Genomic DNA, 23,072 nt, shown 5'->3' with positions numbered 1-23,072 from the left:
GGAGGGGGGGAGGGGGAGGAGGATTCAGGAGGGAGGAGAAGGTAGCAAAGAGCTTCCTAGGGTTAGAGGCAGATGCTTGGAATTTAGAGTGGTAGAAAGTGGCTTTAGCAGCAGAGACAGAAGAGGAGAATGTAGAGAGGAGGGAGTGAAAGGATGCCAGGTCCGCAGGGAGGCGAGTTTTCCTCCATTTCCGCTCGGCTGCCCGGAGCCCTGTTCTGTGAGCTCGTAGTGAGTCGTCGAGCCACGGAGCAGGAGGGGAGGACCGAGCCGGCCTGGAGGATAGGGGACAGAGAAAATCAAAGGATGCAGAAAGGGAGGAGAGGAGGGTTGAGGAGGCAGAATCAGGAGATAGGTTGGAGAAGGTTTGAGCAGAGGGAAGAGATGATAGGATGGAAGAGGAGAGAGTAGCGGGAGAGAGAAAGCGAAGGTTGGGACGGCGCAATACCATCCGAGTAGGGGCAGAGTGAGAAGTGTTGGATGAGAGCGAGAGGGAAAAGGATACAAGGTAGTGGTCGGAGATTTGGAGGGGAGTTGCAATGAGATTAGTGGAAGAACAGCATCTAGTAAAAATGAGGTCAAGCGTATTGCCTGCCTTGTGAGTAGGGGGGGAAGGTGAGAGGGTGAGGTCAAAAGAGGAGAGGAGTGGAAAGAAGGAGGCAGAGAGGAATAAGTCAAAGGTAGACGTGGGGAGGTTATAGTCACCCAGAACTGTGAGAGGTGAGCCATCCTCAGGAAAGGAACTTATCAAGGCGTCAAGCTCATTGATGAACTCTCCAAGGGAACCTGGAGGGCGATAAATGATAAGGATGTTAAGCTTGAAAGGGCTGGTAACTGTGACAGCATGGAATTCAAATGAGGAGATAGACAGATGGGTCAGGGGAGAAAGAGAGAATGTCCACTTGGGAGAGATGAGGATTCCAGTGCCACCACCCCGTTGGCTCGATGCTCTAGGGGTATGCGAGAACACGTGGGCAGACGAAGAGAGAGCAGTAGGAGTAGCCGTGTTATCTGTGGTAATCCATGTTTCCGTCAGCGCCAGGAAGTCTAGGGACTGGAGGGTAGCATAGGCTGAGATGAACCCAGCCTTGTTGGCTGCAGACCGGCAGTTCCAGGTGCTGCCGGAGACCTGGAACTCCACGTGGGTCGTGCGCGCTGGGACCACCAGGTTAGAGTGGCAGCGGCCACGCGCTGTGAAGCGTTTGTATGGCCTGTGCAGAGGGGAGAGAACAGGGATAGACAGACACATAGTTGACAAGCTACAGAAGTGTTGTTTCTTGTATTATTGTCTCTTGTGTCTTTAGAGAACTGTTTCACTTTGATATCCTTTTTCTTCTGTCCTGATTTTCTCTTTCTTTTCTTCTGTTAACTAGATATTCTTTGTTGTTCTTCGTTAGCTAGCTAGCTTCTTCCAAAAGAGTCCCTAGCAACTGCTTAGCAACTGGTAAACAATTCAGCTAGCTAAGATAACTAAAATTTTATGAAAAATAGTTATTTTTCAAAAGCCTATCTTTGTTTGTTGCTTGTTTTTTCTCCTATTCAGTCTTGCAGTTTTCTTTAGCTTTTTTCTGATGTACTTCACTCTAAAAACCATGTAAATTTCAATATTTGTAGGAGCTCATTTTTCAGCTGCTGCTGCTCAAATTGGAGTTCCGGAATGAATTTAAAGGGACAATCCAAACTTTGACTTTTAAATCAGTGATATATAGGTCTATCTATTGAGGAATGTAACCTATGAATGCCTCATGAGTTTAGCTCACCTGACCTCCAAAATATTAGCTGTATCACAACCGGATGTGATTGGGAGTCCCATAGGGCAGAACACAATTGGCCCAGCGTCGTCCAGGTTTGGCCGGTGTAGGCCGTTGTTGTAAATAAGAATTTGTTCTTAACTGACTTACCTAGTTAAATAAAGGTTCAATAAAGAAAATTACTAAATAACGTTGTTTTACTCCGTTGCTGCTAAACAATATAATAAACAAACACGGTATAGTTTCAAAACATGGTTAAAACGATCATTTTGTTCCCATGGATGGTCTGTCCTTGCATCCATATGAATTTGACAGTGGTTAGACCTACATTTCCCCATCCCTCAGCTGTTTACCAAAAAGGTGTCTGGGTTGACTGCTGTGTTCATTTTTCGAATCCCGGATTGCCCTGTTAAACTGACATGGTTGGTTGGTTTGATATTCCGGTGCTGGAATAAACCAGGCTGAACTAGGCTATATGATGCTAAATATAACTCGAGTGGTCACTACTTCAAACTGTAATAGCTGTTCCTTGAGATGAGCGGTTTGATTTGTGTGGTGTAGTGTGTGTGTGTGTGTGTGTTAGGATAGGGGTTTGAAATAATTTCACTATACGAATAGTATCATACATTTTTGTTGGATATCAGATATCCAAGGCAACTCTGCTACAGCCAAGCTAATTTGTTGCATCCACAATGTTATTTATCATCCCATATAACAATGCCTGTCTTGACTGGAGTAGCCTAGAGAAGCTAGTTAATGATCCGCCTTTTTTTTTTCTCCAATTTTTGCCTAAAATGACAAATCTAACTGCCTGTAGCTCAGGACCTGAAGCAAGCATATGCATATTCTTGATACCATTTGAAAGAAAGCACTTTGAAGTTTGTGGAAATTAATGTAGGATAATATAAGACATTAGATCGGGTAAAAGATAAAACATGCAGGTTTTTTTATACTTTCTTTGTATTATCTCTGTATGCTAGAGAAATGCCATAATGTATTATTCCAGCCCAGGTGCAATTTACATTTTGGCCACTAGATGGCAGCAGCGTATGTGCAAAGTTTTAGACTGATCCAATGAACCATTGCATTTCTGTAAAAAATTATGTCAAGACTGCCCAAATGTGCCTAATTGGTTTATTAATAACTTTTAAAGTTCAGAATTGTGCACTCTCCTCAAACAATAGCATGGTATTATTTCACTGTAATAGCTACTGTAAATTGGACAGTGCAGTTAGGTTAACAAGAATTTAAGCTTTCTGCCTATATAAGATATGTCTATGTCCTGGGAAATGTCCTTGTTACTTACAACCTCATGCTAATCGCATTAGCCTACGTTAGCTCAACCGTCCCGCGGGGCGCCCACCGATCCTGTAGCTAGCTAGGCTAATTGAGGCCACATGTTGTGCTTTCTCCCCAACCCCATTCAGATAAAACAACCTACTTGTTGGTTGCTCGTTTTAGCCTACTTCTCATTTCAATAATTTTTTATTACGCAATTTTATTCCATCTTGCATTGCATTAGTGAACGTTCACTCCACTTGCTACACATTGAGCTGCTTTGATTGGCCAACATAATCAACAAGCTACCTCTCTCTTTCTCCATATATCGCTAACTCTCTCTGGTCAGTGTGTTTTATTGTGGTTTGCACCATGCACGTCATAAAAACGACATGAAAAAGTTTGTTTTATTCAATTAATAATTTAACATTTTTCTTTCAGCCTCATAGCAAAATATATGGAATTGCAGGAAATTTGCTTTAAAACTGCAACATTTTATCTTTGCAACATGGCAAATGTGTAGAATTGCAGGAAATTTGCTTTAAAACAGCTACATTTTGTCACTGCAGCCAACAGGAGAGCCTCTAAATTTTTCGGACAGCAACCGGATCATTGGTCATACAAGAGCTGCAACGCTGATGGGTTTTTCACACTCAACAGATTCCCGTGTGTATCAAGAATGGTCCACCACCCAAAGGACATCCAATCAACTTGTCACAACTGTGGGAAGCATTGGAGTCAGCATGGCCCAGAATCCATCTTGAATACTTTCGACACCTTGTGGAGTCCATGCCCCAATGAATTGAGGCTGTTCTGAAACACCTTCCCAATTAATTGTTGACTGCCAAGTAGGCATTAAACATAATTGTGGACACATCTCATTCCAAAATCATGGGCGTTAAAATGGAGTTTGTCCCCCCTATGCTGCTATAACAGCCTCCACTCTTCTGGGAAGGCTTTCCACTAGATGTTGGATCATTGCTGTGGGTACTTGCTTCCATTCAGCCACAAGAGCATAAGTGAGGTCGGGGACTGATGTTGGGCGATTAGGCCTGGCTCGCAGTCGGCGTTCCAATTCATTCTGAAGGTGTTAGATGAGGTTGAGGTCAAGGCTCTGTACAGGCCAGTCAAGTTCTTCCACACCAATCTCAACAAACCATTTCTGTATGAACCTCACTTTGTGCACAGGGGCATTGTCATGCTGAAACAGGAAAGGGCCTTCCCCAAACTTTCGCCACGAAGTTGGAAGAACAGAATTGTCCCTTCACAGAACAGCGCAAACTGGCTCTAACCAGCATAGAAAGAGGAGTGGGAGGCCCCGGTGCACAACTGAGCAAGAGGACAAATACATTAGTGTCTAGTTTGAGAAACAGACGCCTCACAAGTCCTCAACTAGCAGCTTCATTAAATAGTACCTGCAAAAGACCAGTCTCAACGTCAACAGTGAAGAGGAGACTCCGGGATGCTGGCCTTCTAGGCAGAGTTCCTCTGTTCAGTGTCTGTGTTCTTTTGCCCATCTTAATCTTTTCTTGTTATTGGCTAGTCTGAGATATGGCTTTTTCTTTGCAACTCTGCCTAGAAGGCCAGCATCCCGGAGTCGCCTTTTCATTGTTGACGTTGAGACTGGTGTTTTGCGGGTACTATTTAATGAAGGGAATGGCATCTGGTTTAGAGATCCTTACGGGTCCCAAAAAGTTGGACCCATTCCGAAGTTAACCTGGGGCTTTCCCCCACCGACCCGATATGCATAAATACATTTGAAATAATATGGGCCCGTTCGGAACGGGTCTCTGAGGACATCTAGACCCGTTCTGTATAGACGTGGTTGGATCCAGACCCGGTTCGATCCGAGTGAGAGAAGCAGCAGAAAATAAAAAAATGTAAGCTTACTTTATTAATCTGAGCTGATACAGCACGAGAGGAGGGAGAGAGGTGTCGCTCCAGCAGGCGAGGGAGGGGCCTTACTGTGAGCGAGTGACACATGGAGGGAGAGACGAGACAGCAACCAACCAAACCGACTCGTGCTACAGTAGACTATTAGCTGCCATAGCTAGGTTATTTATCATAAAATATGTCTTGGACTGCATCAAATCGGGACGAGAAGCTAGCTAACGTTAGCTAGCTAGGCTAACTGAGGCTGCAGTGCATGCGCTTTCTCATCTTACAACTTTTAATTCTGTCATTTTAATTCCATCTTCCATTGATTTATATATCTCCTAACTTTTGCCACACACTGTGCGAGGCTCTATAGTCTATACTGTAGCCTATTGCCTCTTTGACTTATGATTGGCCAACAACAAGTTACAAGCGCCACGCTCCGCTCTCGTGAAAAGCAAGAGCAGCAGCATAAATCAGAAATATTCTCTCTCTGCTGCAACACTTTCGTTCGGATCTGTACAGGCCCTTCCTGACAAGTCAGTTAAAATTACACATACCCGTGACAATCATATCATGTCCAGCCCAGAAATGTTACATTTATTTAGAATTCTGGATCCGGACCTGCTCCTTTCCTGGATCGGGTCTCAGGTATTTGGGTACAGGTGGATCCGTGAAGACCTCTGTGGTTCATCTTTTTGGGGATAACCATGAGGGGAAACAGTCCCAATAACTTTATTAATCAATATTGATATCTTACGTTTGTTCTCTGACCTCTCTCCGCTCCTTCCATCTTCTCTCCTCCTGTAGAGTCAGTGGAAGAAGCACTCCCCTGTAGAGTCATGGCCTCTGCATCAATACCAGTCTACAACCGCTCGAATAACCCCCTGGAGAACAGCTCTAGTCAGAATGTAAGGATCTCGCTCTCTTCCTCGCTTCTCTTTCCCTTCTCTCTGTCTTTCTCTCTTTCAACTCAAAGGGCTCTGTATACTCACATGTTGTTTTTCAAACTCTCTCTCTGTACCGACCACATCTAATAAGCTGTTTCAGCGGTTAGGCTGAGCAGTAAAGATGATGGTGCCAGCACACGCTAATACACACAAACTCTCATCTCTCTCACTTACATACTCGTATGCATTCACGCATCCCTCTACACCAGGATTCCCCAATAGGTGGCCCACCGGTGATTTTATTTGGCCCCACAAGTTTTCTTTGCAAAAATTTCTAAAAACCTATTTTCGCTTTGTCATTATGGGGCATTGTATGTAGATTGAGGGGATTTAAAACGTTTTTTTAACCATCTGCAAACTCAACTCAGTGACCAAACTTTTTAATCAGGCATTTCCTAGGTTGCTGCTGTTACTAGCTACTGTTGGTTAGCCTCTTCTGTCATTAATAAGTTATGGTGGCTCTACCTAACATCCATAGATAGTAGTGCTGTCTTACTCACGGCTCTGTTGAAAGCTCTTATGTAGGAACTCTGTCTGTCTGTACAGTTCCGGCAACCAGCATGAAAGCAATTTATAGCACTTAGTTTTTTTAGAGCATGTGTGTCAGTTGGGTAGAATTTTAGAAAAACGTTCCTACGGCCTTCCAGGATAGTGTACACGGTATAGAGTTTTTGTCAATACAGAGACCCTCTTTCACAGATTACTCATTCCTATTGGCTCTCGAATCAGGAAGTCCTTGAGTGGCGGCCAGTAAAAACAGTGCTCTTATAGCACTGACTGTTGAGGGTTTTCCATGCAAAACAAATGACGGCTTGGTCCAGTTCTATGGACACAAGTGTGGCTTTGTCGAGACCTAGGGAGGCTAGACGCCAAACGAAACAGTTCCCCTTGCTAGACACACACACACACACACACACACACACACACACACACACACACCCCCCCGAGGCACACTCTCTCTTGCACATGCGGATGTACACATACTAAACAGTAGCCTCACTCTTTCTCTCCCTCACATACAGTACATCACTGAAGATGTAGTGTTTTATAAGCTGTTACTCTTCCTGCGGTCCAAACAGGAACAAAATAACACATCATAATAAAACAATACATCATAATAAAACAGTAGGCTACATCATAAATAATACAATACATCATAATAAAACAATAGGCTACATCATAATAATACAATACATCATAAAACAATAGCCTACATCGTAATAAAACAATACATCATAATAAAACAATAGGCTACATCATAAATAATACAATACATCACAAATAATACAATACATCATACAAGACATTGTGCATATTTGCACAGCTCCTTTGTTAAAAATGTACAATAATAAAACAATACAATATTACTAAATGTGTGTTTTGGAGTGTGTGTGTGTCTTTACAGTCCGCATGGTACTGTGAAGTGTGTTATCTGTTTTTTTTTATCTGGTTGTACTTCTAGCTTGAGTTAATTTATGTGGAAAAGTTCCATGTAGTCATGGCTCTGTAGTGCTGTGCGTTTCCCAGCCTCTGTTCTGGACTTGGGGACAGAGAAGAGACCCCTGGTGGCATGTCTTGTAGGGGTATGTACTGTATGGGTGTCTGAGCTGTGTGTTAGCTGTTTGAACAGACAGTTTGGTGCTTTCAACACGTCAATACCTCTCACAAAGACAAGTAGTGATGCAGTCAATCTCTCCTCCACTTTGAGCCAGGAGAGATTGACATGCATGTTCTTAATATTAGCCCTCCGTGTACATGGAAGGTCCACCTGTGCTGCTTTGTTCTGGGACAAGTGTAATTTGTCTATGTCCTTCTTTGTAGCACTTGACCATATAACTGGGCTGTAGTCCAGGTGTAATAAAACCAGGGGCAGTAGAACTTGCTTTGTGGAATGTGATGTCAAAAAAGCAGAGCATCTCTTTATTACGGACATACTTCTCCCCATCTTTACATCCATTCAATCTATGTTTTGACCATGACAGTTTACAATCTAAGGTAACACTAAGTCATTTAGACTCCTCAACTTGTTCAACAGCCACACAATTTATTACCAGATTCAGCTGGGGTCTAGAACTTAGTGAATTTGTACCAAATACAATTCCCTTAGTTTCAGAGATGTTCAGGACTAAGGCTGTTGCGGTGACCCTATTACCGCCACACCCGGCAGTCATGAGTCATGACCACAGTAAAATTCCACGTGACCGTTAAGTCAAGGTAATCTCCTTTTTATGCACTTTGGACATGCTTTGGTAGTACCCAATTTGCTAGCAACCATCAGGTCGTTAATGGCCTGGTACTCTGGGCTCTATTGTCCTTCTAACCACTCGGGCATCAATGCAAATGCAATCAAAAATCACATCAAAACAGTATGTTGTTTTTAAAACTCACCTCACTGTGATGATCAACTTGAAGAAAGAAGTTCAACAGCAGGTTGAAACTGAGTGTAAAACATGGTCAATGTGGATTTTGCTTCAAAGCCTAACACAACGATATGGACAGCGCTTCCTAAGGTGATGATTAATTCAATACACCCATACACATATAAGAGCTTATGCATACACAATCGGCTTAGGAGCCCAAGCCCCCCCCCCCCCAAAACGGAATTAAAACGATGGTTATGCCGTTATACAATACATTGCCTACAGCGTACAGTACCAGTCAAAAGTTTGGACACCTGCTTATTCCAGGGTTTTTCTTTATTTTTACCATTTTTTAGATTGTAGAATAATCATGAAGACATCAAAAAGATGAAATAACACATGGAATCATGTAGTAACCAAAGTATTAAGCAACTCCAAATATAGCTTTGCGCATGCTTGTCATTCTCTCAACCAGCTTCATGAGGTAGTCACCTGGAATGCGTTTCAATTAACAGGTGTGCCTTGTTAAAAGTACATTTGTGGAATTTCTTTCCTTAATGCGTTTGAGCCAGTCAGTTGTGTTGTGACAAGGTAGGGGTGGTATACAGAAGATAGCCCTATTTGGTAAAAGACCAAGTCCATTTTATGGCAAGAACGGCTCAAATAAGCAAAGCGAAACGACAGTCCATCATTACTTCAAGACATGAAGGTCAGTCAATCCGGAACATTTCAAGAACTTTGAAAGTTTCTTCAAGTGCAGTCGCAAAAACCATCAAGCGCTATGATGAAACTGGCTCTCATGAGGACCGCCACAGGAATGGAAGACCCAGAGTTACCTCTGCTGCAGAGGATAAGTTCATTAGAGTTACCAGCCTCAGAAATTACAGCCCAAATAAATGCTTCAGAGTTCAAGTAACAGACACATCTCAACAGCAACTGTTCAGAGGAGACTGTGTGAATCAGGCCTTCACGGTCGAATTGCTGCAAAGAAACCACTACTAAAGGACACCAATAAGAAGAAGAGACTTGCTTGGGTCAAGAAACATGAGGAATGGACATTAGACCACTGGAAATCTGTCCTTTTTGGTCTGAGTCCAAATTTGAGATTTTTGGTTCCAACCGCCGTGTCATTGTGAGACAGAGTAGGTGAACGGATGATATCCGCATGCGTGGTTCCCACCGTGAAGGATGGAGGAGGTGGTGTGGGGGTGTTTTGCTGGTGACACTCTGATTTATTTAGAATTCAAGGCACTCTTAACCAGCATGGCTACCACAGCATTCTGCAGCTATACGCCATCCCATCTGGTTTGGTCTTAGGCCCACTATCATTTATCAGGACAATGACCCAAAACACACCTCCAGGCTGTGTGAGGGCTATTTGACCAAGAAGGAGAGTGATGGAGTGCTGCATCAGATGACCTGGCCTCCACAATCACCTGTTATTTCTTTGGTTTGATGTCGTCACCTTTACTCTACAATATAGTAAAAATAAAGAAAACCCCTTGAATGAGTAGGCGTGTCAAGATTTGACTGGTATTGTATTACGCATGGAAGAAAAACATAACTGATTTTAAGATGTCTTTGGTACGTAATTGCTTTAGCCTATACTCCAAAATGAAACCAATTTCAGTAATGTCCTTTGAGTGTGTACTGTATCATACTGAATGGACTGGTTACCTAATGCTACGCTCCAGATTTCTATCCACGAGTCTGGGAGAGAACGTATAGCCCTAGGCGATGCTGTTGGTTGTGCAGGCGGCTTACAGGTAGCCTACAATTATAGTGAATTAGATTTTTGAATATCCTAGTAATAGGACATTTTAAAAATATATATATATTCATAATAAATTGGGTGACACACCTTTTTAGTTATACAGACTATCACCACTGTTCACATCTTCTCTCTCCCCTTTATTCTTTTCTTGAGCATGCAGAGCGGTTGTCAACGGTTTAGTAAAATATGTGTTGCGAAAACATGTTACTATCAATGTTCCCATACAGATTACACTTGGTTTCCCAAATGAAGCACCGGATAGCCGCGGAAACAGGGTTGTAGAGCCCCTGGCATACAGCGTTGGGTGGAATATCACCTGTTGCGCAGCCAGAGAATGCTCCTCAAACAGTGGTTTATGGGTGGAGTTAAATAAGTGTTCAGGCATTATTGAAAAAAGGACTGGCAGCGCAGTCTGCCCCAAATGTTAGATACTAGTGAAGACAAGATTGCATTGAGAATAGTCTGAGAGGACAGCTGTGCAGCCTGAGGCAAGGAACAGAGCGCAAGCTTTTTTTGCTACTTTCGCAAATCATCAATAGCCTATGGTCGCATCATGCTGCTCCATGTGTTTTGATTTGTAAGACATTCTAAGGGTTGTATCATTCACAACTGAAGTTGCCAAATAACTCTACATCTAGCATATAGGGACCTGTTTCAAATTATCACTTTTATGCTCAGCGAAGCCACTTCCCATGCGCACTCGCTCCGGAATGGGGAAAAATATCCTTTCTATTTTATTCAGCTATGTTCAATTATATTATTCTACTATAAAATAATATAAAATAATGACATGGGTCTTATGAGCATGTCTTGTCAGCTAAATCAACAAGCCTACAGCCTATGGCATGGAGCATAGCCAGGGAACATACAGTTGGCCAACTCATTCTGTTCTTCTGAATTACATTTTCTTCATATCATGTTTCTTTAGACCTGACTAAAATAAATTATGGATTTTTTGTAATAGTGTATATTAAATAGATTTATTAGCCTTTTAAAAAAAATTGATGTTCCAAAGGCACGCATCAGCAGCTTGTGTGAGTGGAGGCCTGGAGATGCTAATTGTGTTTGTTAATTAAAGATCAATTAATGTGCGACCGGCAGACTTCTGCATTACAGTAACTGGCTGACAAAATTTCATGACCGCCACAGCCCTTTTCAGGACCAGTTTATTACTGGCTGCCTATTCTAAAACTGACCAACTCTTTACTAAGAGTTTGACTTCATTAGCTGTGGTTGCTGATGCGTTTCTGGTTGAGTCATCAGCATACATGGACACACGTGCTTTGTTTAATGCCAGTGGCACGTCATTGGTAAAAATACAAAAGAGTAGAGGGCCTAGAGAGCTGCCCTGTGGTACACCACACTTTACATTTGACATAAGAGAAGCTTCTATTAAAGGAAACCCTGTGCGTTATATTCGATAGATGGCGCTGAATCCACAATATGGCAAAGGTTGAAAAGCCATAATACAAGTTTCCTCAACAACAGGCTATGGTCAATAATATCAAAGGCTGTACTAAAATCTAACAGTTAAGCTTGCATAATCTTCTTATCAATTTCTTTCAACCCTTCATCAGTCATTTGTGTCAGTGCAGTACATGTTGAGTGCCCTTCTCTATAAGCGTGCTGAAAGTCTGTTGTTCATTTGTTCAGAGAAATACCTAAGCACATTTTTATTCCTGAACTTATTTAGGCTTTCCTTAACAAAGGGGTTGAATACTTATTGATTCAAGACATTTCACAACTTCTCATTTTTAATTGATTTGTAAACATTTCTAAAAACAATTCACTTTGACATTATGGAGTATTGTATGTTGGCCAATGACACAATCTCAATTGAATCAATTTTAAATTCGGGCTGTAATAAAACAATGTGGAAAAAGTCAAGGGGTATGAATACCTTCTGAAGGCACTGTATTTGAGTGATATAAAATAGCAGTGAACTATACCTGACAAGTATAAGTGGTTGATGTTAATTTCCCATCCTTTGTCGGGACTGCTTGTCAAGCAGCAGAAGGGCGCATTGTTAATTGATGTTTACTTAGCCAGCTACCACTAGAAACTTTGTACAGTTGCCATTTTTTTTTCTAATGTATAAAAATAAATAACTATCACATTCACCTAAGTATTCAGACCCTTTTTTTCTCAGTACTTTGTTGAAGCACCTTTGGCAGCGATTACAACCTAGTCTTCTTGGGTATGATGCTACAAGTATGGCACACCTGTATTTGGGGAGTTTCTCCCATTCTTCTCTGCAGATTCTCTCAAGTTCTGTCAGGTTGGATGGGGAGTGTTGCTGCACAGCTATTTTCAGGTCTCTCCAGAGATGTTCGATCGGGTTCAAGTCCAGGCTCTGGCTGGGCCCTCAAGGACATTCAGAGGCTTGTCCTGAAGCCACTCCTGCGTTGTCTTGGCTGTGTGCTTAGGGTCATTGTCCTGTTGAAGATGAACCTTCGCCCCAGTCTGAGGTCCTGAGCGCTCTGGAACAGGTTTTCATCAAGGATCTCTCTCTGTACTTTGTTCCGTTCATTTTTGCTTCGATCCTGACTAGTCTCCCAGTCCCTGCTGCTGAAAAACATGCCCACAGCCTAATGCTGCCACCACAATGCTTCACCTTAGGGATGGTGCCAGGTTTCCTCCAGACATGACGTTTGGCATACAGGCCAAAGAGTTCTATCTTGGTTTCATCAGACCAGAGAATCTTGTTTCTCATGGTCTGAGAGTCTTTAGGTGCCTTTTGGCAAACTCCAAGTGGGCTGTCGTGCAGTTTACTGAGGAGTGGCTTCCGTCTGGCTACTCTACCATAAAGGCCTGATTGGTGGAGTGCTGCAGAGGTGGTTGTCCTTCTGGAAGGTTCTCCCATCTCCACAGAGGAACTCTAGAGCTCTGACAGAGTGACCATCGGGTTCTTAGTCACCTCCCTGACCAAGGCACTTCTCCCTCGATTACTCAATTTGGCCAGGCAGCCAGCTCTAGGAAGAGAATTGATGGTTCTAAACTTCTTCCATTTTAAGAATGATGGAGGCCACTGTGTTCTTGGGAACCTTCAATGCTGCAGAAATGTTTTAGTACCCTTCCCCAGATCTGTTCCTCGACACAATCCTGTCTTGGACACAATTCCTTCGACCTCATGGCTTGGTTTTTGCTCTGACATGCACTGTGAACTGTGGGACCTTACATAGACAGGTGTGCCTTTCCAAATCATGTCCAATCAATTGAATTTACCACAGGTGGACTTGAATCAAGTTGTAGAAACATCTCAAGGATGGTCAATGGAAAAAGGATGCAACTGAGCTGAATTTCGAGTCTCATAGCAAAGGCTCTGAATACTTATGTAAATAAGGTATTTCTGTTTTTATTTTTTATACATTTGCAAAAACTACCATGTTTTCGCTTTGTCATTATTGGGGTATTGTGTGTAGATTCCTGAGGATTTTTTTTTTTTAAATCCATTTTACAATAAGGCTGTAACTTAACAAAATGTGGAAAAAGTCAAGGGGTCTGAATACTTTCCGAAGGCACTGTATCTGGATGATTTATAAAGCCAGGCACATTTAACAGTTAGGCTATTGATTATAGACCTAATTAAGTTGAGGTTTCCTCTCTCCTCACTTTTCTTAGACAATTTCAGGCAAGGGCAGTTTTCTCGTCTCCTAACTCCGCTGCTGCCAATATTCTGGTTGTCTTTGCTGTTTTGCACAGCGACATGGTCTAGGAAACGCCAGTTCAACAGCGCATTGATGTGTTTAAGGACAGCGGCCGCTATCCAATCTGGTAGAAACCGCATTTGTTATAAAATAATATAATTTGTATTCGTGTTGCACCATTGTTCTTACGTAATATAAGCACATACAATTTCAGTAGCACATGTCTTAGAGTGATGGATGTGCCATCGCCATGGCCTCCACAATTGATTAGTCCCCTCAGACAGACGCAAATCAGACAAGTGTCAGCTCTACTATAGACATTTCTGACAACCAACAGCCTATCGACCAAACAATCGACCAGTCGACTAAATGGGGTCAGCCTTAATTGATGGACCACGTCAAATTGGCTAGCTAGCTAATAACAGATCACGTCTATGGCTAGTTAACATGCTAACTTTCAGGGGACAAACTAGATGGCTATATCCAAATTGTTTGATTTTCTTGCCATCTATAGTGGTGACGACAGTAGTCTTGACTGACAACTTTACCAGGACGAGGACTTGCAGATGTCAAGCTCTTTCCAAGAGCCTAATCTCTGATAAAGCAAGCTAAATGACATGTTTGCTTAGCTAGTTAGTTAGCTACATGCCAAATGGATAGGCTACCTTCGAGTACCTGAAAATGCATGATCAATTTGTTTACTGAACATAAAAAGCGTGCCGTTACTTGCTGTATAACTCTGATAGAGCTCTGCATCGTACTGTGACGGTTTATTGATAACGAGCTATAGTGGCACAAAGAGTTGTGGGATATTAGATAGTTCCGGAACTCCAATTTGAGCAGCAGCAGCTGAAAAATGAGCTCCTACAAATATTGAAATTTACATGGTTTTTAGAGTGAAGTACATCGGAAAAAAGCAAAAGAAAACTGCAAGACTGAATAGGAGAAAAAACAAGCAACAAACAAAGAAGATAGTTATTTTTCAAAAGCCTATTTTTCATAAAATTGTAGTTATCTTAGCTAGCTGAATTGTTTACCAGTTGCTAAGCAGTTGCTAGGGACTCTTTTGGAAGAAGCTAGCTAGCTAACGAAGAACAACAAAGAATATCTAGTTAACAGAAGAAAAGAAAGAGAAAATCAGGACAGAAGAAAAAGGATATCAAAGTGAAACAGTTCTCTAAAGACACAAGAGACAATAATACAAGAAACAACACTTCTGTAGCTTGTCAACTATGTGTCTGTCTATCCCTGTTCTCTCCTCTCTGCACAGGCCATACAAACGCTTCACACCGCGTGGCCGCTGCCACTCTAACCTGGTGGTCCCAGCGCGCACGACCCACGTGGAGTTCCAGGTCTCCGGCAGCCTCTGGAACTGCCGGTCTGCAGCCAACAAGGCTGAGTTCATCTCAGCCTATGCTACCCTCCAGTCCCTAGACTTCCTGGCGCTGACGGAAACATGGATTACCACAGATAACACTGCTACTCCTACTGCTCTCTCTTCGTCTGCCCACGTGTTCTCGCATACCCCTAGAGCATCGAGCCAGCAGAAATCCTCATCTCTCCCAAGTGGACATTCTCTCTTTCTCCCCTGACCCATCTGTCTATCTCCTCATTTGAATTCCATGCTGTCACAGTTACCAGCCCTTTCAAGCTTAACATCCTTATCATTTATCGCCCTCCAGGTTCCCTTGGAGAGTTCATCAATGAGCTTGACGCCTTGATAAGTTCCTTTCCTGAGGATGGCTCACCTCTCACAGTTCTGGGTGACTTTAACCTCCCCACGTCTACCTTTGACTCATTCCTCTCTGCCTCCTTCTTTCCACTCCTCTCCTCTTTTGACCTCACCCTCACACCTTCCCCCCCCTACTCACAAGGCAGGCAATACGCTTGACCTCATCTTTACTAGATGCTGTTCTTCCACTAATCTCATTGCAACTCCCCTCCAAATCTCCGACCACTACCTTGTATCCTTTTCCCTCTTGCTCTCATCCAACACTTCTCACTCTGCCCCTACTCGGATGGTATTGCGCCGTCCCAACCTTCGCTCTCTCTCGCTACTCTCTCCTCTTCCATCCTATCATCTCTTCCCTCTGCTCAAACCTTCTCCAACCTATCTCCTGATTCTGCCTCCTCAACCCTCCTCTCCTCCCTTTCTGCATCCTTTGATTTTCTCTGTCCCCTATCCTCCAGGCCGGCTCGGTCCTCCCCTCCTGCTCCGTGGCTCGACGACTCACTACGAGCTCACAGAACAAGGCTCCGGGCAGCCGAGCGGAAATGGAGGAAAACTCGCCTTCCTGCGGACCTGGCATCCTTTCACTCACTCCTCTCTACATTCTCCTCTTCTGTCTCTGTTGCTAAAGCCACTTTCTACCACTCTAAATTCCAAGCATCTGCTTCTAACCCTAGGAAGCTCTTTGCTACCTTCTCCTCCCTCCTGAATCCTCCTCCCCCTCCCCCCCCCTCCTCCCTCTCTGCAGATGACTTCGTCAACCATTTTGAAAAGAAGGTTGACGATATCCGATCCTCGTTTGCTAAGTCAAACGACACCGCTGGTCCTGCTCACACTGCCCTACCCTGTGCTTTGACCTCTTTCTCCCCTCTCTCTCCAGATGAAATCTCGCTTCTTGTGACGGCCGGCCGCCCAACAACCTGCCCACTTGACCCTATCCCCTCCTCTCTTCTCCAGACCATTTCCGGAGACCTTCTTCCCTTCCTCACCTCGCTCATCAACTCATCCTTGACCGCTGGCTACGTCCCTTCCGTCTTCAAGAGAGCGAGATGTGCACCCCTTCTGAAAAAACCTACACTCGATCCCTCCGATGTCAACAACTACAGACCAGTATCCCTTCTTTCTTTTCTCTCCAAAACTCTTGAACGTGCCGTCCTTGGCCAGCTCTCCTGCTATCTCTCTCAGAATGACCTTCTTGATCCTAATCAGTCAGGTTTCAAGACTGGGCATTCAACTGAGACTGCTCTTCTCTGTGTCACGGAGGCTCTCCGCACTGCTAAAGCTAACTCTCTCTCCTCTGCTCTCATCCTTCTAGACCTATCTGCTGCCTTTGATACTGTGAACCATCAGATCCTCCTCTCCACCCTCTCCGAGTTGGGCATCTCCGGCGCGGCCCACGCTTGGATTGCGTCCTACCTGACAGGTCGCTCCTACCAGGTGGCGTGGCGAGAATCTGTCTCCGCACCATGCGCTCTCACCACTGGTGTCCCCCAGGGCTCTGTTCTAGGCCCTCTCCTATTCTCGCTATACACCAAGTCACTTGGCTCTGTCATATCCTCACATGGTCTCTCCTATCATTGCTATGCAGACGACACACAATTAATCTTCTCCTTTCCCCCTTCTGATGACCAGGCGGCGAATCGCATCTCTGCATGTCTGTCAGACATATCAGTGTGGATGACGGATCACCAGCTCAAGCTGAACCTCGGCAAGACGGAGCTGCTCTTCCTCCCGGGGAAGGACTGCCCGTTCCATGATCTCGCCATCACGGTTGACAACTCCCTTGTGTCCTCCTCCCAGAGTGCTAAGAACCTTGGCGTGATCCTGGACAACACCCTGTCGTTCTCCACTAACATCAAGGCGGTGACCCGATCCTGTAGGTTCATGCTCTACAACATTCGCAGAGTACGACCCTGCCTCACACAGGAAGCGGCGCAGGTCCTAATCCAGGCACTTGTCATCTCCCGTCTGGATTACTGCAAGTCGCTGTTGGCTGGGCTCCCTGCCTGTGCCATTAAACCCCTACAACTCATCCAGAACGCCGCAGCCCGTCTGGTGTTCAACCTTCCCAAGTTCTCTCACGTCACCCCGCTCCTCCGCTCTCTCCACTGGCTTCCAGTTGAAGCTCGCATCCGCTACAAGACCATGGTGATTGCCTACGGAGCTGTGAAGGGAACGGCACCTCCATACCTTCAGGCTCTGATCAGGCCCTACACCCAAACAAGGGCACTGCGTTCATCCACCTCTGGCCTGCTGGCCCCCCTACCTCTGAGGAAGCACAGTTCCCGCTCAGCCCAGTCAAAACTGTTCGCTGCTCTGGCACCCCAATGGTGGAACAAGCTCCCTCACGACGCCAGGACAGCGGAGTCAATCACCACCTTCCGGAGACACCTGAAACCCCACCTCTTTAAGGAATACCTAGGATAGGATAAAGTAATCCTTCTAACCCCCCCCCCCCTTAAAAGATTTAGATGCACTATTGTAAAGTGGTTGTTCCACTGGATATCATAAGGTGAATGCACCATTTTGTAAGTCGCTCTGGATAAGAGCGTCTGCTAAATGACTTAAATGTAAATGTAAATATTAGGATCCTCTTGTCTTAACCTGTGTATTTCGAACCTAGGAGCAAAGCAGGAAGTAAATGCAGTGTGCATCTTTCTCTGTAAGGAGGCGTGTGTGTGTGAGCCCTATTAATGTTCCTCTGTCTGTTTTGATGGCAGGCATCCAGAGAGAGTCTGAAGATGGAACCACTGGCAGTCACCTTACTGCCCGGAGAGGAGAGAGTCATAGGTGAGTTTTCTAAGCTGTTTCTGGGTGAATCTCAATTGTATTTATTTGATTGCGTGCATCCTCGCTCCTCGCCTCCTCAAAACATATTGGAGGTGAAGATCTGAGTGGAGGAGCCTCAGATCTTCTGCTCCAATGTGCTTTGAGAGGGAAGAAAAAGAATTGAGGAAATATTGAGATTCGCTCTCTCTGTCTTAAAGGAACCTCTCATAACAGCAACTGTCACTAGTGGTTAGTTTCAGATTCCATAGATGGTTACATCATATAGGATTTCTTGAATGTGATCTGTATTTAGCCTTGTAACCTTTCTCTAGCTGTCTTAGAGGAACTTCTCGTAACAGGAAGAACTCATGTTTTTTTTCTCTAGCCTTGAAAGTTGGTGACATCATTCAGCTGCAGTAGTTGGTGTCTTAGAATACTTACAGTGCGTTCGGAAAGTATTCAGACCCCTTGACTTTTTCCACATTTTGTTACGATAGACTTATTCTAAAATTGATACTTTTCTTCTTACCACCGTATAATGTATGTAAACCCTTAAATTGGTCATCAAATTTGATCTGATCTTCATCTAAGTCACAACAAACAGTGTGCTTAAACTAATAACACACAAATGATTGTATTTTCTTGTCTATATCGAATACATAATTTAAACAAACATTCACAGTGTAGGTTGGAAAAGGTATGTGAACCCCTAGGCTAATGACTTCTCCAAAAGCTAATTGGAGTCAGGAGTCAGCTAACGTGGAGTCCAATCAATGAGATGAGGTTGGTTAGAGCTGCCTTGCCCTATAAAAAAACACTCAAGAAATTTGAGTTTGCTATTCACTAGAAGCATTGCTTGATGTGAACCATGCCTCGAACAAAAGAGATCTCAGAAGATTAAGAATTGTTGACTTGCATTAAGCTGGAAAGGGTTACAAAAATATCTCTAAAAGCCTTGATGTTCATCAGTACACGGTAAGACAAATTCTCTATAAATGGAAAAAGTTCAGCACTGTTGCTACTCTCCCTAGGAGTAGCCGTCCTGCAAAGATGACTGCAAGAGCACAGCGCAGAATGCTCAATGAGGTTAAGAATAATCCTAGAGTGTCAGCTAAAGACTTACAGAAATCTAAACAAGAATGGTGTTCATGGGAGGACACCACGGAAGAAGCCACTGCTGTCCAAAAAAAACATTGCTGCACGTCTGAAGTTTGCAAAAGTGCACCTGGATGTTCCACAGCGCTACTGGCAAAATATTCTGTGGACAGATGAAACTACAGTTGAGTTGTTTGGAAGGAACACACAGCACTATGTGTGGAGAAAAAAAGGCACAGCACACCAACATCAAAACCTCATCCCAACTGTATGGTGGAGGGAGCATCATGGTTTGGGGCTGCTTTGCTGCCTCAGGGCCTGGACAGCTTGCTATCAGATGGAAAAATGAATTCCCAAGTTTATCAAGACATTTTGCAGGAGAATGTAAGGCTATCTGTCCGCCAATTGAAGCTCAAATGAAGTTGGGTGACGCAACAGGACAACGACCCAAAACACAGAAGTAATTCAACAGAATGGCTTCAACAGAAGAAAATACCCCTTCTGGAGTGGCCCAGTCAGAGTCCTGACCTCAACCCGATTTGAGATGCTGTGGCATGACCTCAAGAGAGCAGTTCACACCAGACGTCCCAAGAATATTGCTGAACTGAAACAGTTTTGTAAAGAGGAATGGTCCAAAGTTCCTCCTGACCGTTGGGCAGGGCTGATCTGCAACTACAGAAAACATTTGGTTGAGGTTATTGCTGCCAAAGGAGGGCCAACCAGTTATTAAATACAAGAGTTCACATACTTTTCCCACCCTGCACTGTGAATGTTTACACGGTGTGTTCAATAAAGACATGAAAACGTATCATTGTTTGTTATTAGTTTAAACAGACTGTTGTTTGTCTGTTGTGATGTAGATGAAGATCAGATCAAATTTTATGACCAATTTATGCAGAAATCCAGGTATTTTGTGGTGGTTAATTTCTTTACTATCAAATGAGGAGAGACAAACTTAGCACACAAGTCAGAGTTATACTTAAACTAAATCTTTAATCACTTATTAATATGGGAGCAGGTCAATACAACACACACATATAAAGTGAATCGATTGAGTGCTCTACGATAATGATGGCTGGTTGACGATTCACGCTCAGATGATTCGTTGAGAGCCCCGAGACAAAAGTACAAAGGTCTTTTATAGCCAAGATACACCCCTTTCAACCTACATGATGAACAACAGATATATAGAATGGGTCACAAGGTTAAGATATGTATGAAAGATACCTATAATACATAGCGGACAGTATCTGCTGTGTCAACAGTTTTCATTGTGTAGAGACCAGTGTCTGGCCCTCCGACTCCAAACTGGAACCATCTCTCCCTGGTACGGTATAGAACAGGAACATTAACTCATGCTCTGGAATGCTCTTTAGGTTTTATCACCCAAAAGACATTGTAAATCTCCTGACAGTGTTATCTCCCAGAGGTCCATCATCAGTAGAACACACACAGTAGTTAACAGAATACTCTATTCTGTTGCATAAAACAACCATTTGATGCAATAAAAGTATTATAACAATCTTGCAACTTTCCACTGTAATTTCCAATGGGTTCACATACTTTTTCTTGGCACTGTACATTTTATTAATAAAAATTCTCATCACATAATAACCCATAATGACAAAGCAAAAACAGGTTTTTAGAAATGTTTCCAAATGTATTAAAAATAAAAAACATATCTTATTTGCATAAGTATTCAGACCCTTTGCTATGAGACTCGAAAGGTTCATCCTGTTTCCATTGATCATCCTTGATGTTTCTACAACTTGATTGGAGTCCACCTGTGATAAATTCAATTGATTGGGCATGATTTGGAAAGGCACACACCTGTCTATATAAGGTCCCACAATTGACAATGCATGTCAGAGCAAAACCTAAGCCATGAGGTCGAAGGAATTGTCCGTAGAGCTCCAAGACAAGATTGTGTCGAGGCACAGAACTGGGGAAGGGTACCAAAAAATGTCTGCAGCATTGAAGGGCCCCAAGAACACAGTGGCCTCCATCATTCTTAAATGGAAGAAGTTTGGAAACGCGAAGACTCTTCCTAGAGCTGGCTGCCCGGCCAAACTGAGCAATCGGGAGAAGGGCCTTGGTCAGGGAGGTGACCAAGAACCCGATTTGTCACTCTGACAGAGTTCTCTGCGGAGATGGGATAACCTTCCAGAAGGACAACCATCTCTGCAGCACTCCACCAATCAGGCCTTTATGAAAAAGGCACGACAGCCCGTACCAGTTTGCGAAAGGCACCTAAACAAGATTCTCTGGTCTGATGAAACCAAGATTGAACTCTTTGGCCTGAATGCCAAGCTTCACATCTGGAGGAAACCCCGTACCATCCCTGCGGTGAAGCATGGTGGTGGCAGCCTCATGCTGTAGGGATGTTTTTCAGTGGCAGAGAGACTAGTCAGGATTTAGGGAAAGATGAACGGAGCAAAGTAAAGAGATCCTTGATGAAAACCTACTCCAGAGCGCTCAGGACCTCAGACTGGGGCGAAGGTTCACCTTCCAACAGGACAATAACTATAAGCACACAGCCAAGACAACGCAGGAGGGGCTCAGCGACAAGTCTCTGAATGTCCTTGAGTGGCCCCACCAGAGCCCGGACTTGAAACTGATCGAACATCTCTGGAGAGACCTGAAAATAGCTGTGCTGTGACAATCCCCATCCAACCTGACAGAGCTTGAGAAGATCTGCAGAGAAGAATGTGAGAAACGTCCCAAATACATGTGTGCCAAGCTTGTAACGTCATACAAGTGTCAAGTCTGTAATCGCTGCCAAATGTGCTTCAACAAAGTACTGAGTAAAGGGTCTGAATACTTTATGTAAATGTGATATTTCAGTTTATTTTTAATACATTTTATAAAATTTCTAAACAGTTTTTGCTTTTTCATTATGGAGTGTTGAGTGAGAGTGTGTGTGTGTGTGTGTGTGTGTAGATTGAGGGGGGAAAAAAACGATTTAATCCGTTTTGGAATAAAGCTGTAACATAACAATGTGGAAAAAGTCTAGGGTCCTGAACACTTTCCAAATGCACTGTATATACAGTATACCGCCCACACCGAAACGTGGTGTGTTTACAGTAAATATAACATGAGAGGTGGTAGGGAGGAGATTTCTGTTGGGGTTGTCACAGGAGAGGCTCAATATAGAACCTACTCTCCCCAGCCGTGTCAACTTGCATTGTTCCAGAGTAGTTATAATGTCGCTATCGCTCTCTCAATTTGTCTCTCCTCCAATTCAAAGGGCTTTATTGGCATGGGAAACATATGTTTACATTGCCAAAGGAAGTGAAATAGACAAACAAAAGGGGGAGAAAAGAAAATGAACAGTTAACATTACTCTATCTCCTCACACTCGCTCTCTGGGATCACTTCTGCCAATGTTATTTATTGCTTGGATAATGTTAAGACTGGTTGAATACAGCTTTTGAAAAGCTTTTTTTGTTCTTGCTGTAGTGTTTACATCATGGTTTGTTCTGAGTTTGTGTGGGTACGTGTGCGTTGGATATTCTTGGTCATTCTTATATTACTCTCTCTTTCCCCCCCCCCCAAGACAAAGACATAATGTACATATGTCCATTCAGCGGACCTGTCAAAGGGAAAGTCTTCATTACTAACTACAGACTGTACTTCAAGAGTGCAGACGCAGTGAGTAGTACACACACACACACCGACTGAGAGTCTCACACACGCGTACACACTCACAGGGAGTACCGCTGGGACAAAGCACACACACACACACACACCGCACACCTGTCGTGGTGGTTGCGTCTTGTGTGGCAGACAGATGGAAGGCATCAGATCACCCAGTCAGTCTAACTCTCTAAATAACATGACTGCTATA

The 23,072-nt window shown here is 43.7% G+C and overlaps 1 protein-coding gene across 4 annotated transcripts in view; it reads left to right on the top strand.

Moving 5' to 3' along the window:
- The window catches only part of mtm1 (myotubularin 1), a 71,729-nt gene that overhangs the window by 4,110 nt on the left and 44,547 nt on the right, over positions 1 to 23,072 (top strand). For 3 of the 4 annotated variants that reach the window (XM_014207110.3, NM_001173773.1, XM_082977202.1), the window contains 3 exon segments: positions 5,712 to 5,812; positions 18,082 to 18,151; positions 22,782 to 22,876. In XM_014207110.3, coding sequence (XP_014062585.1) covers positions 5,744 to 5,812; positions 18,082 to 18,151; positions 22,782 to 22,876 — 234 coding nt within the window. In that variant the 5' untranslated portion in view covers positions 5,712 to 5,743. 4 annotated transcript variants of the gene reach the window in all.

Source organism: Salmo salar, chromosome 07, assembly GCF_965601325.2.
Source record: "Salmo salar chromosome 07, fSalSal1, whole genome shotgun sequence".
Taxonomy (NCBI): domain Eukaryota; kingdom Metazoa; phylum Chordata; class Actinopteri; order Salmoniformes; family Salmonidae; genus Salmo; species Salmo salar.
This window is presented reverse-complemented; position numbering and strand designations above follow the sequence as displayed.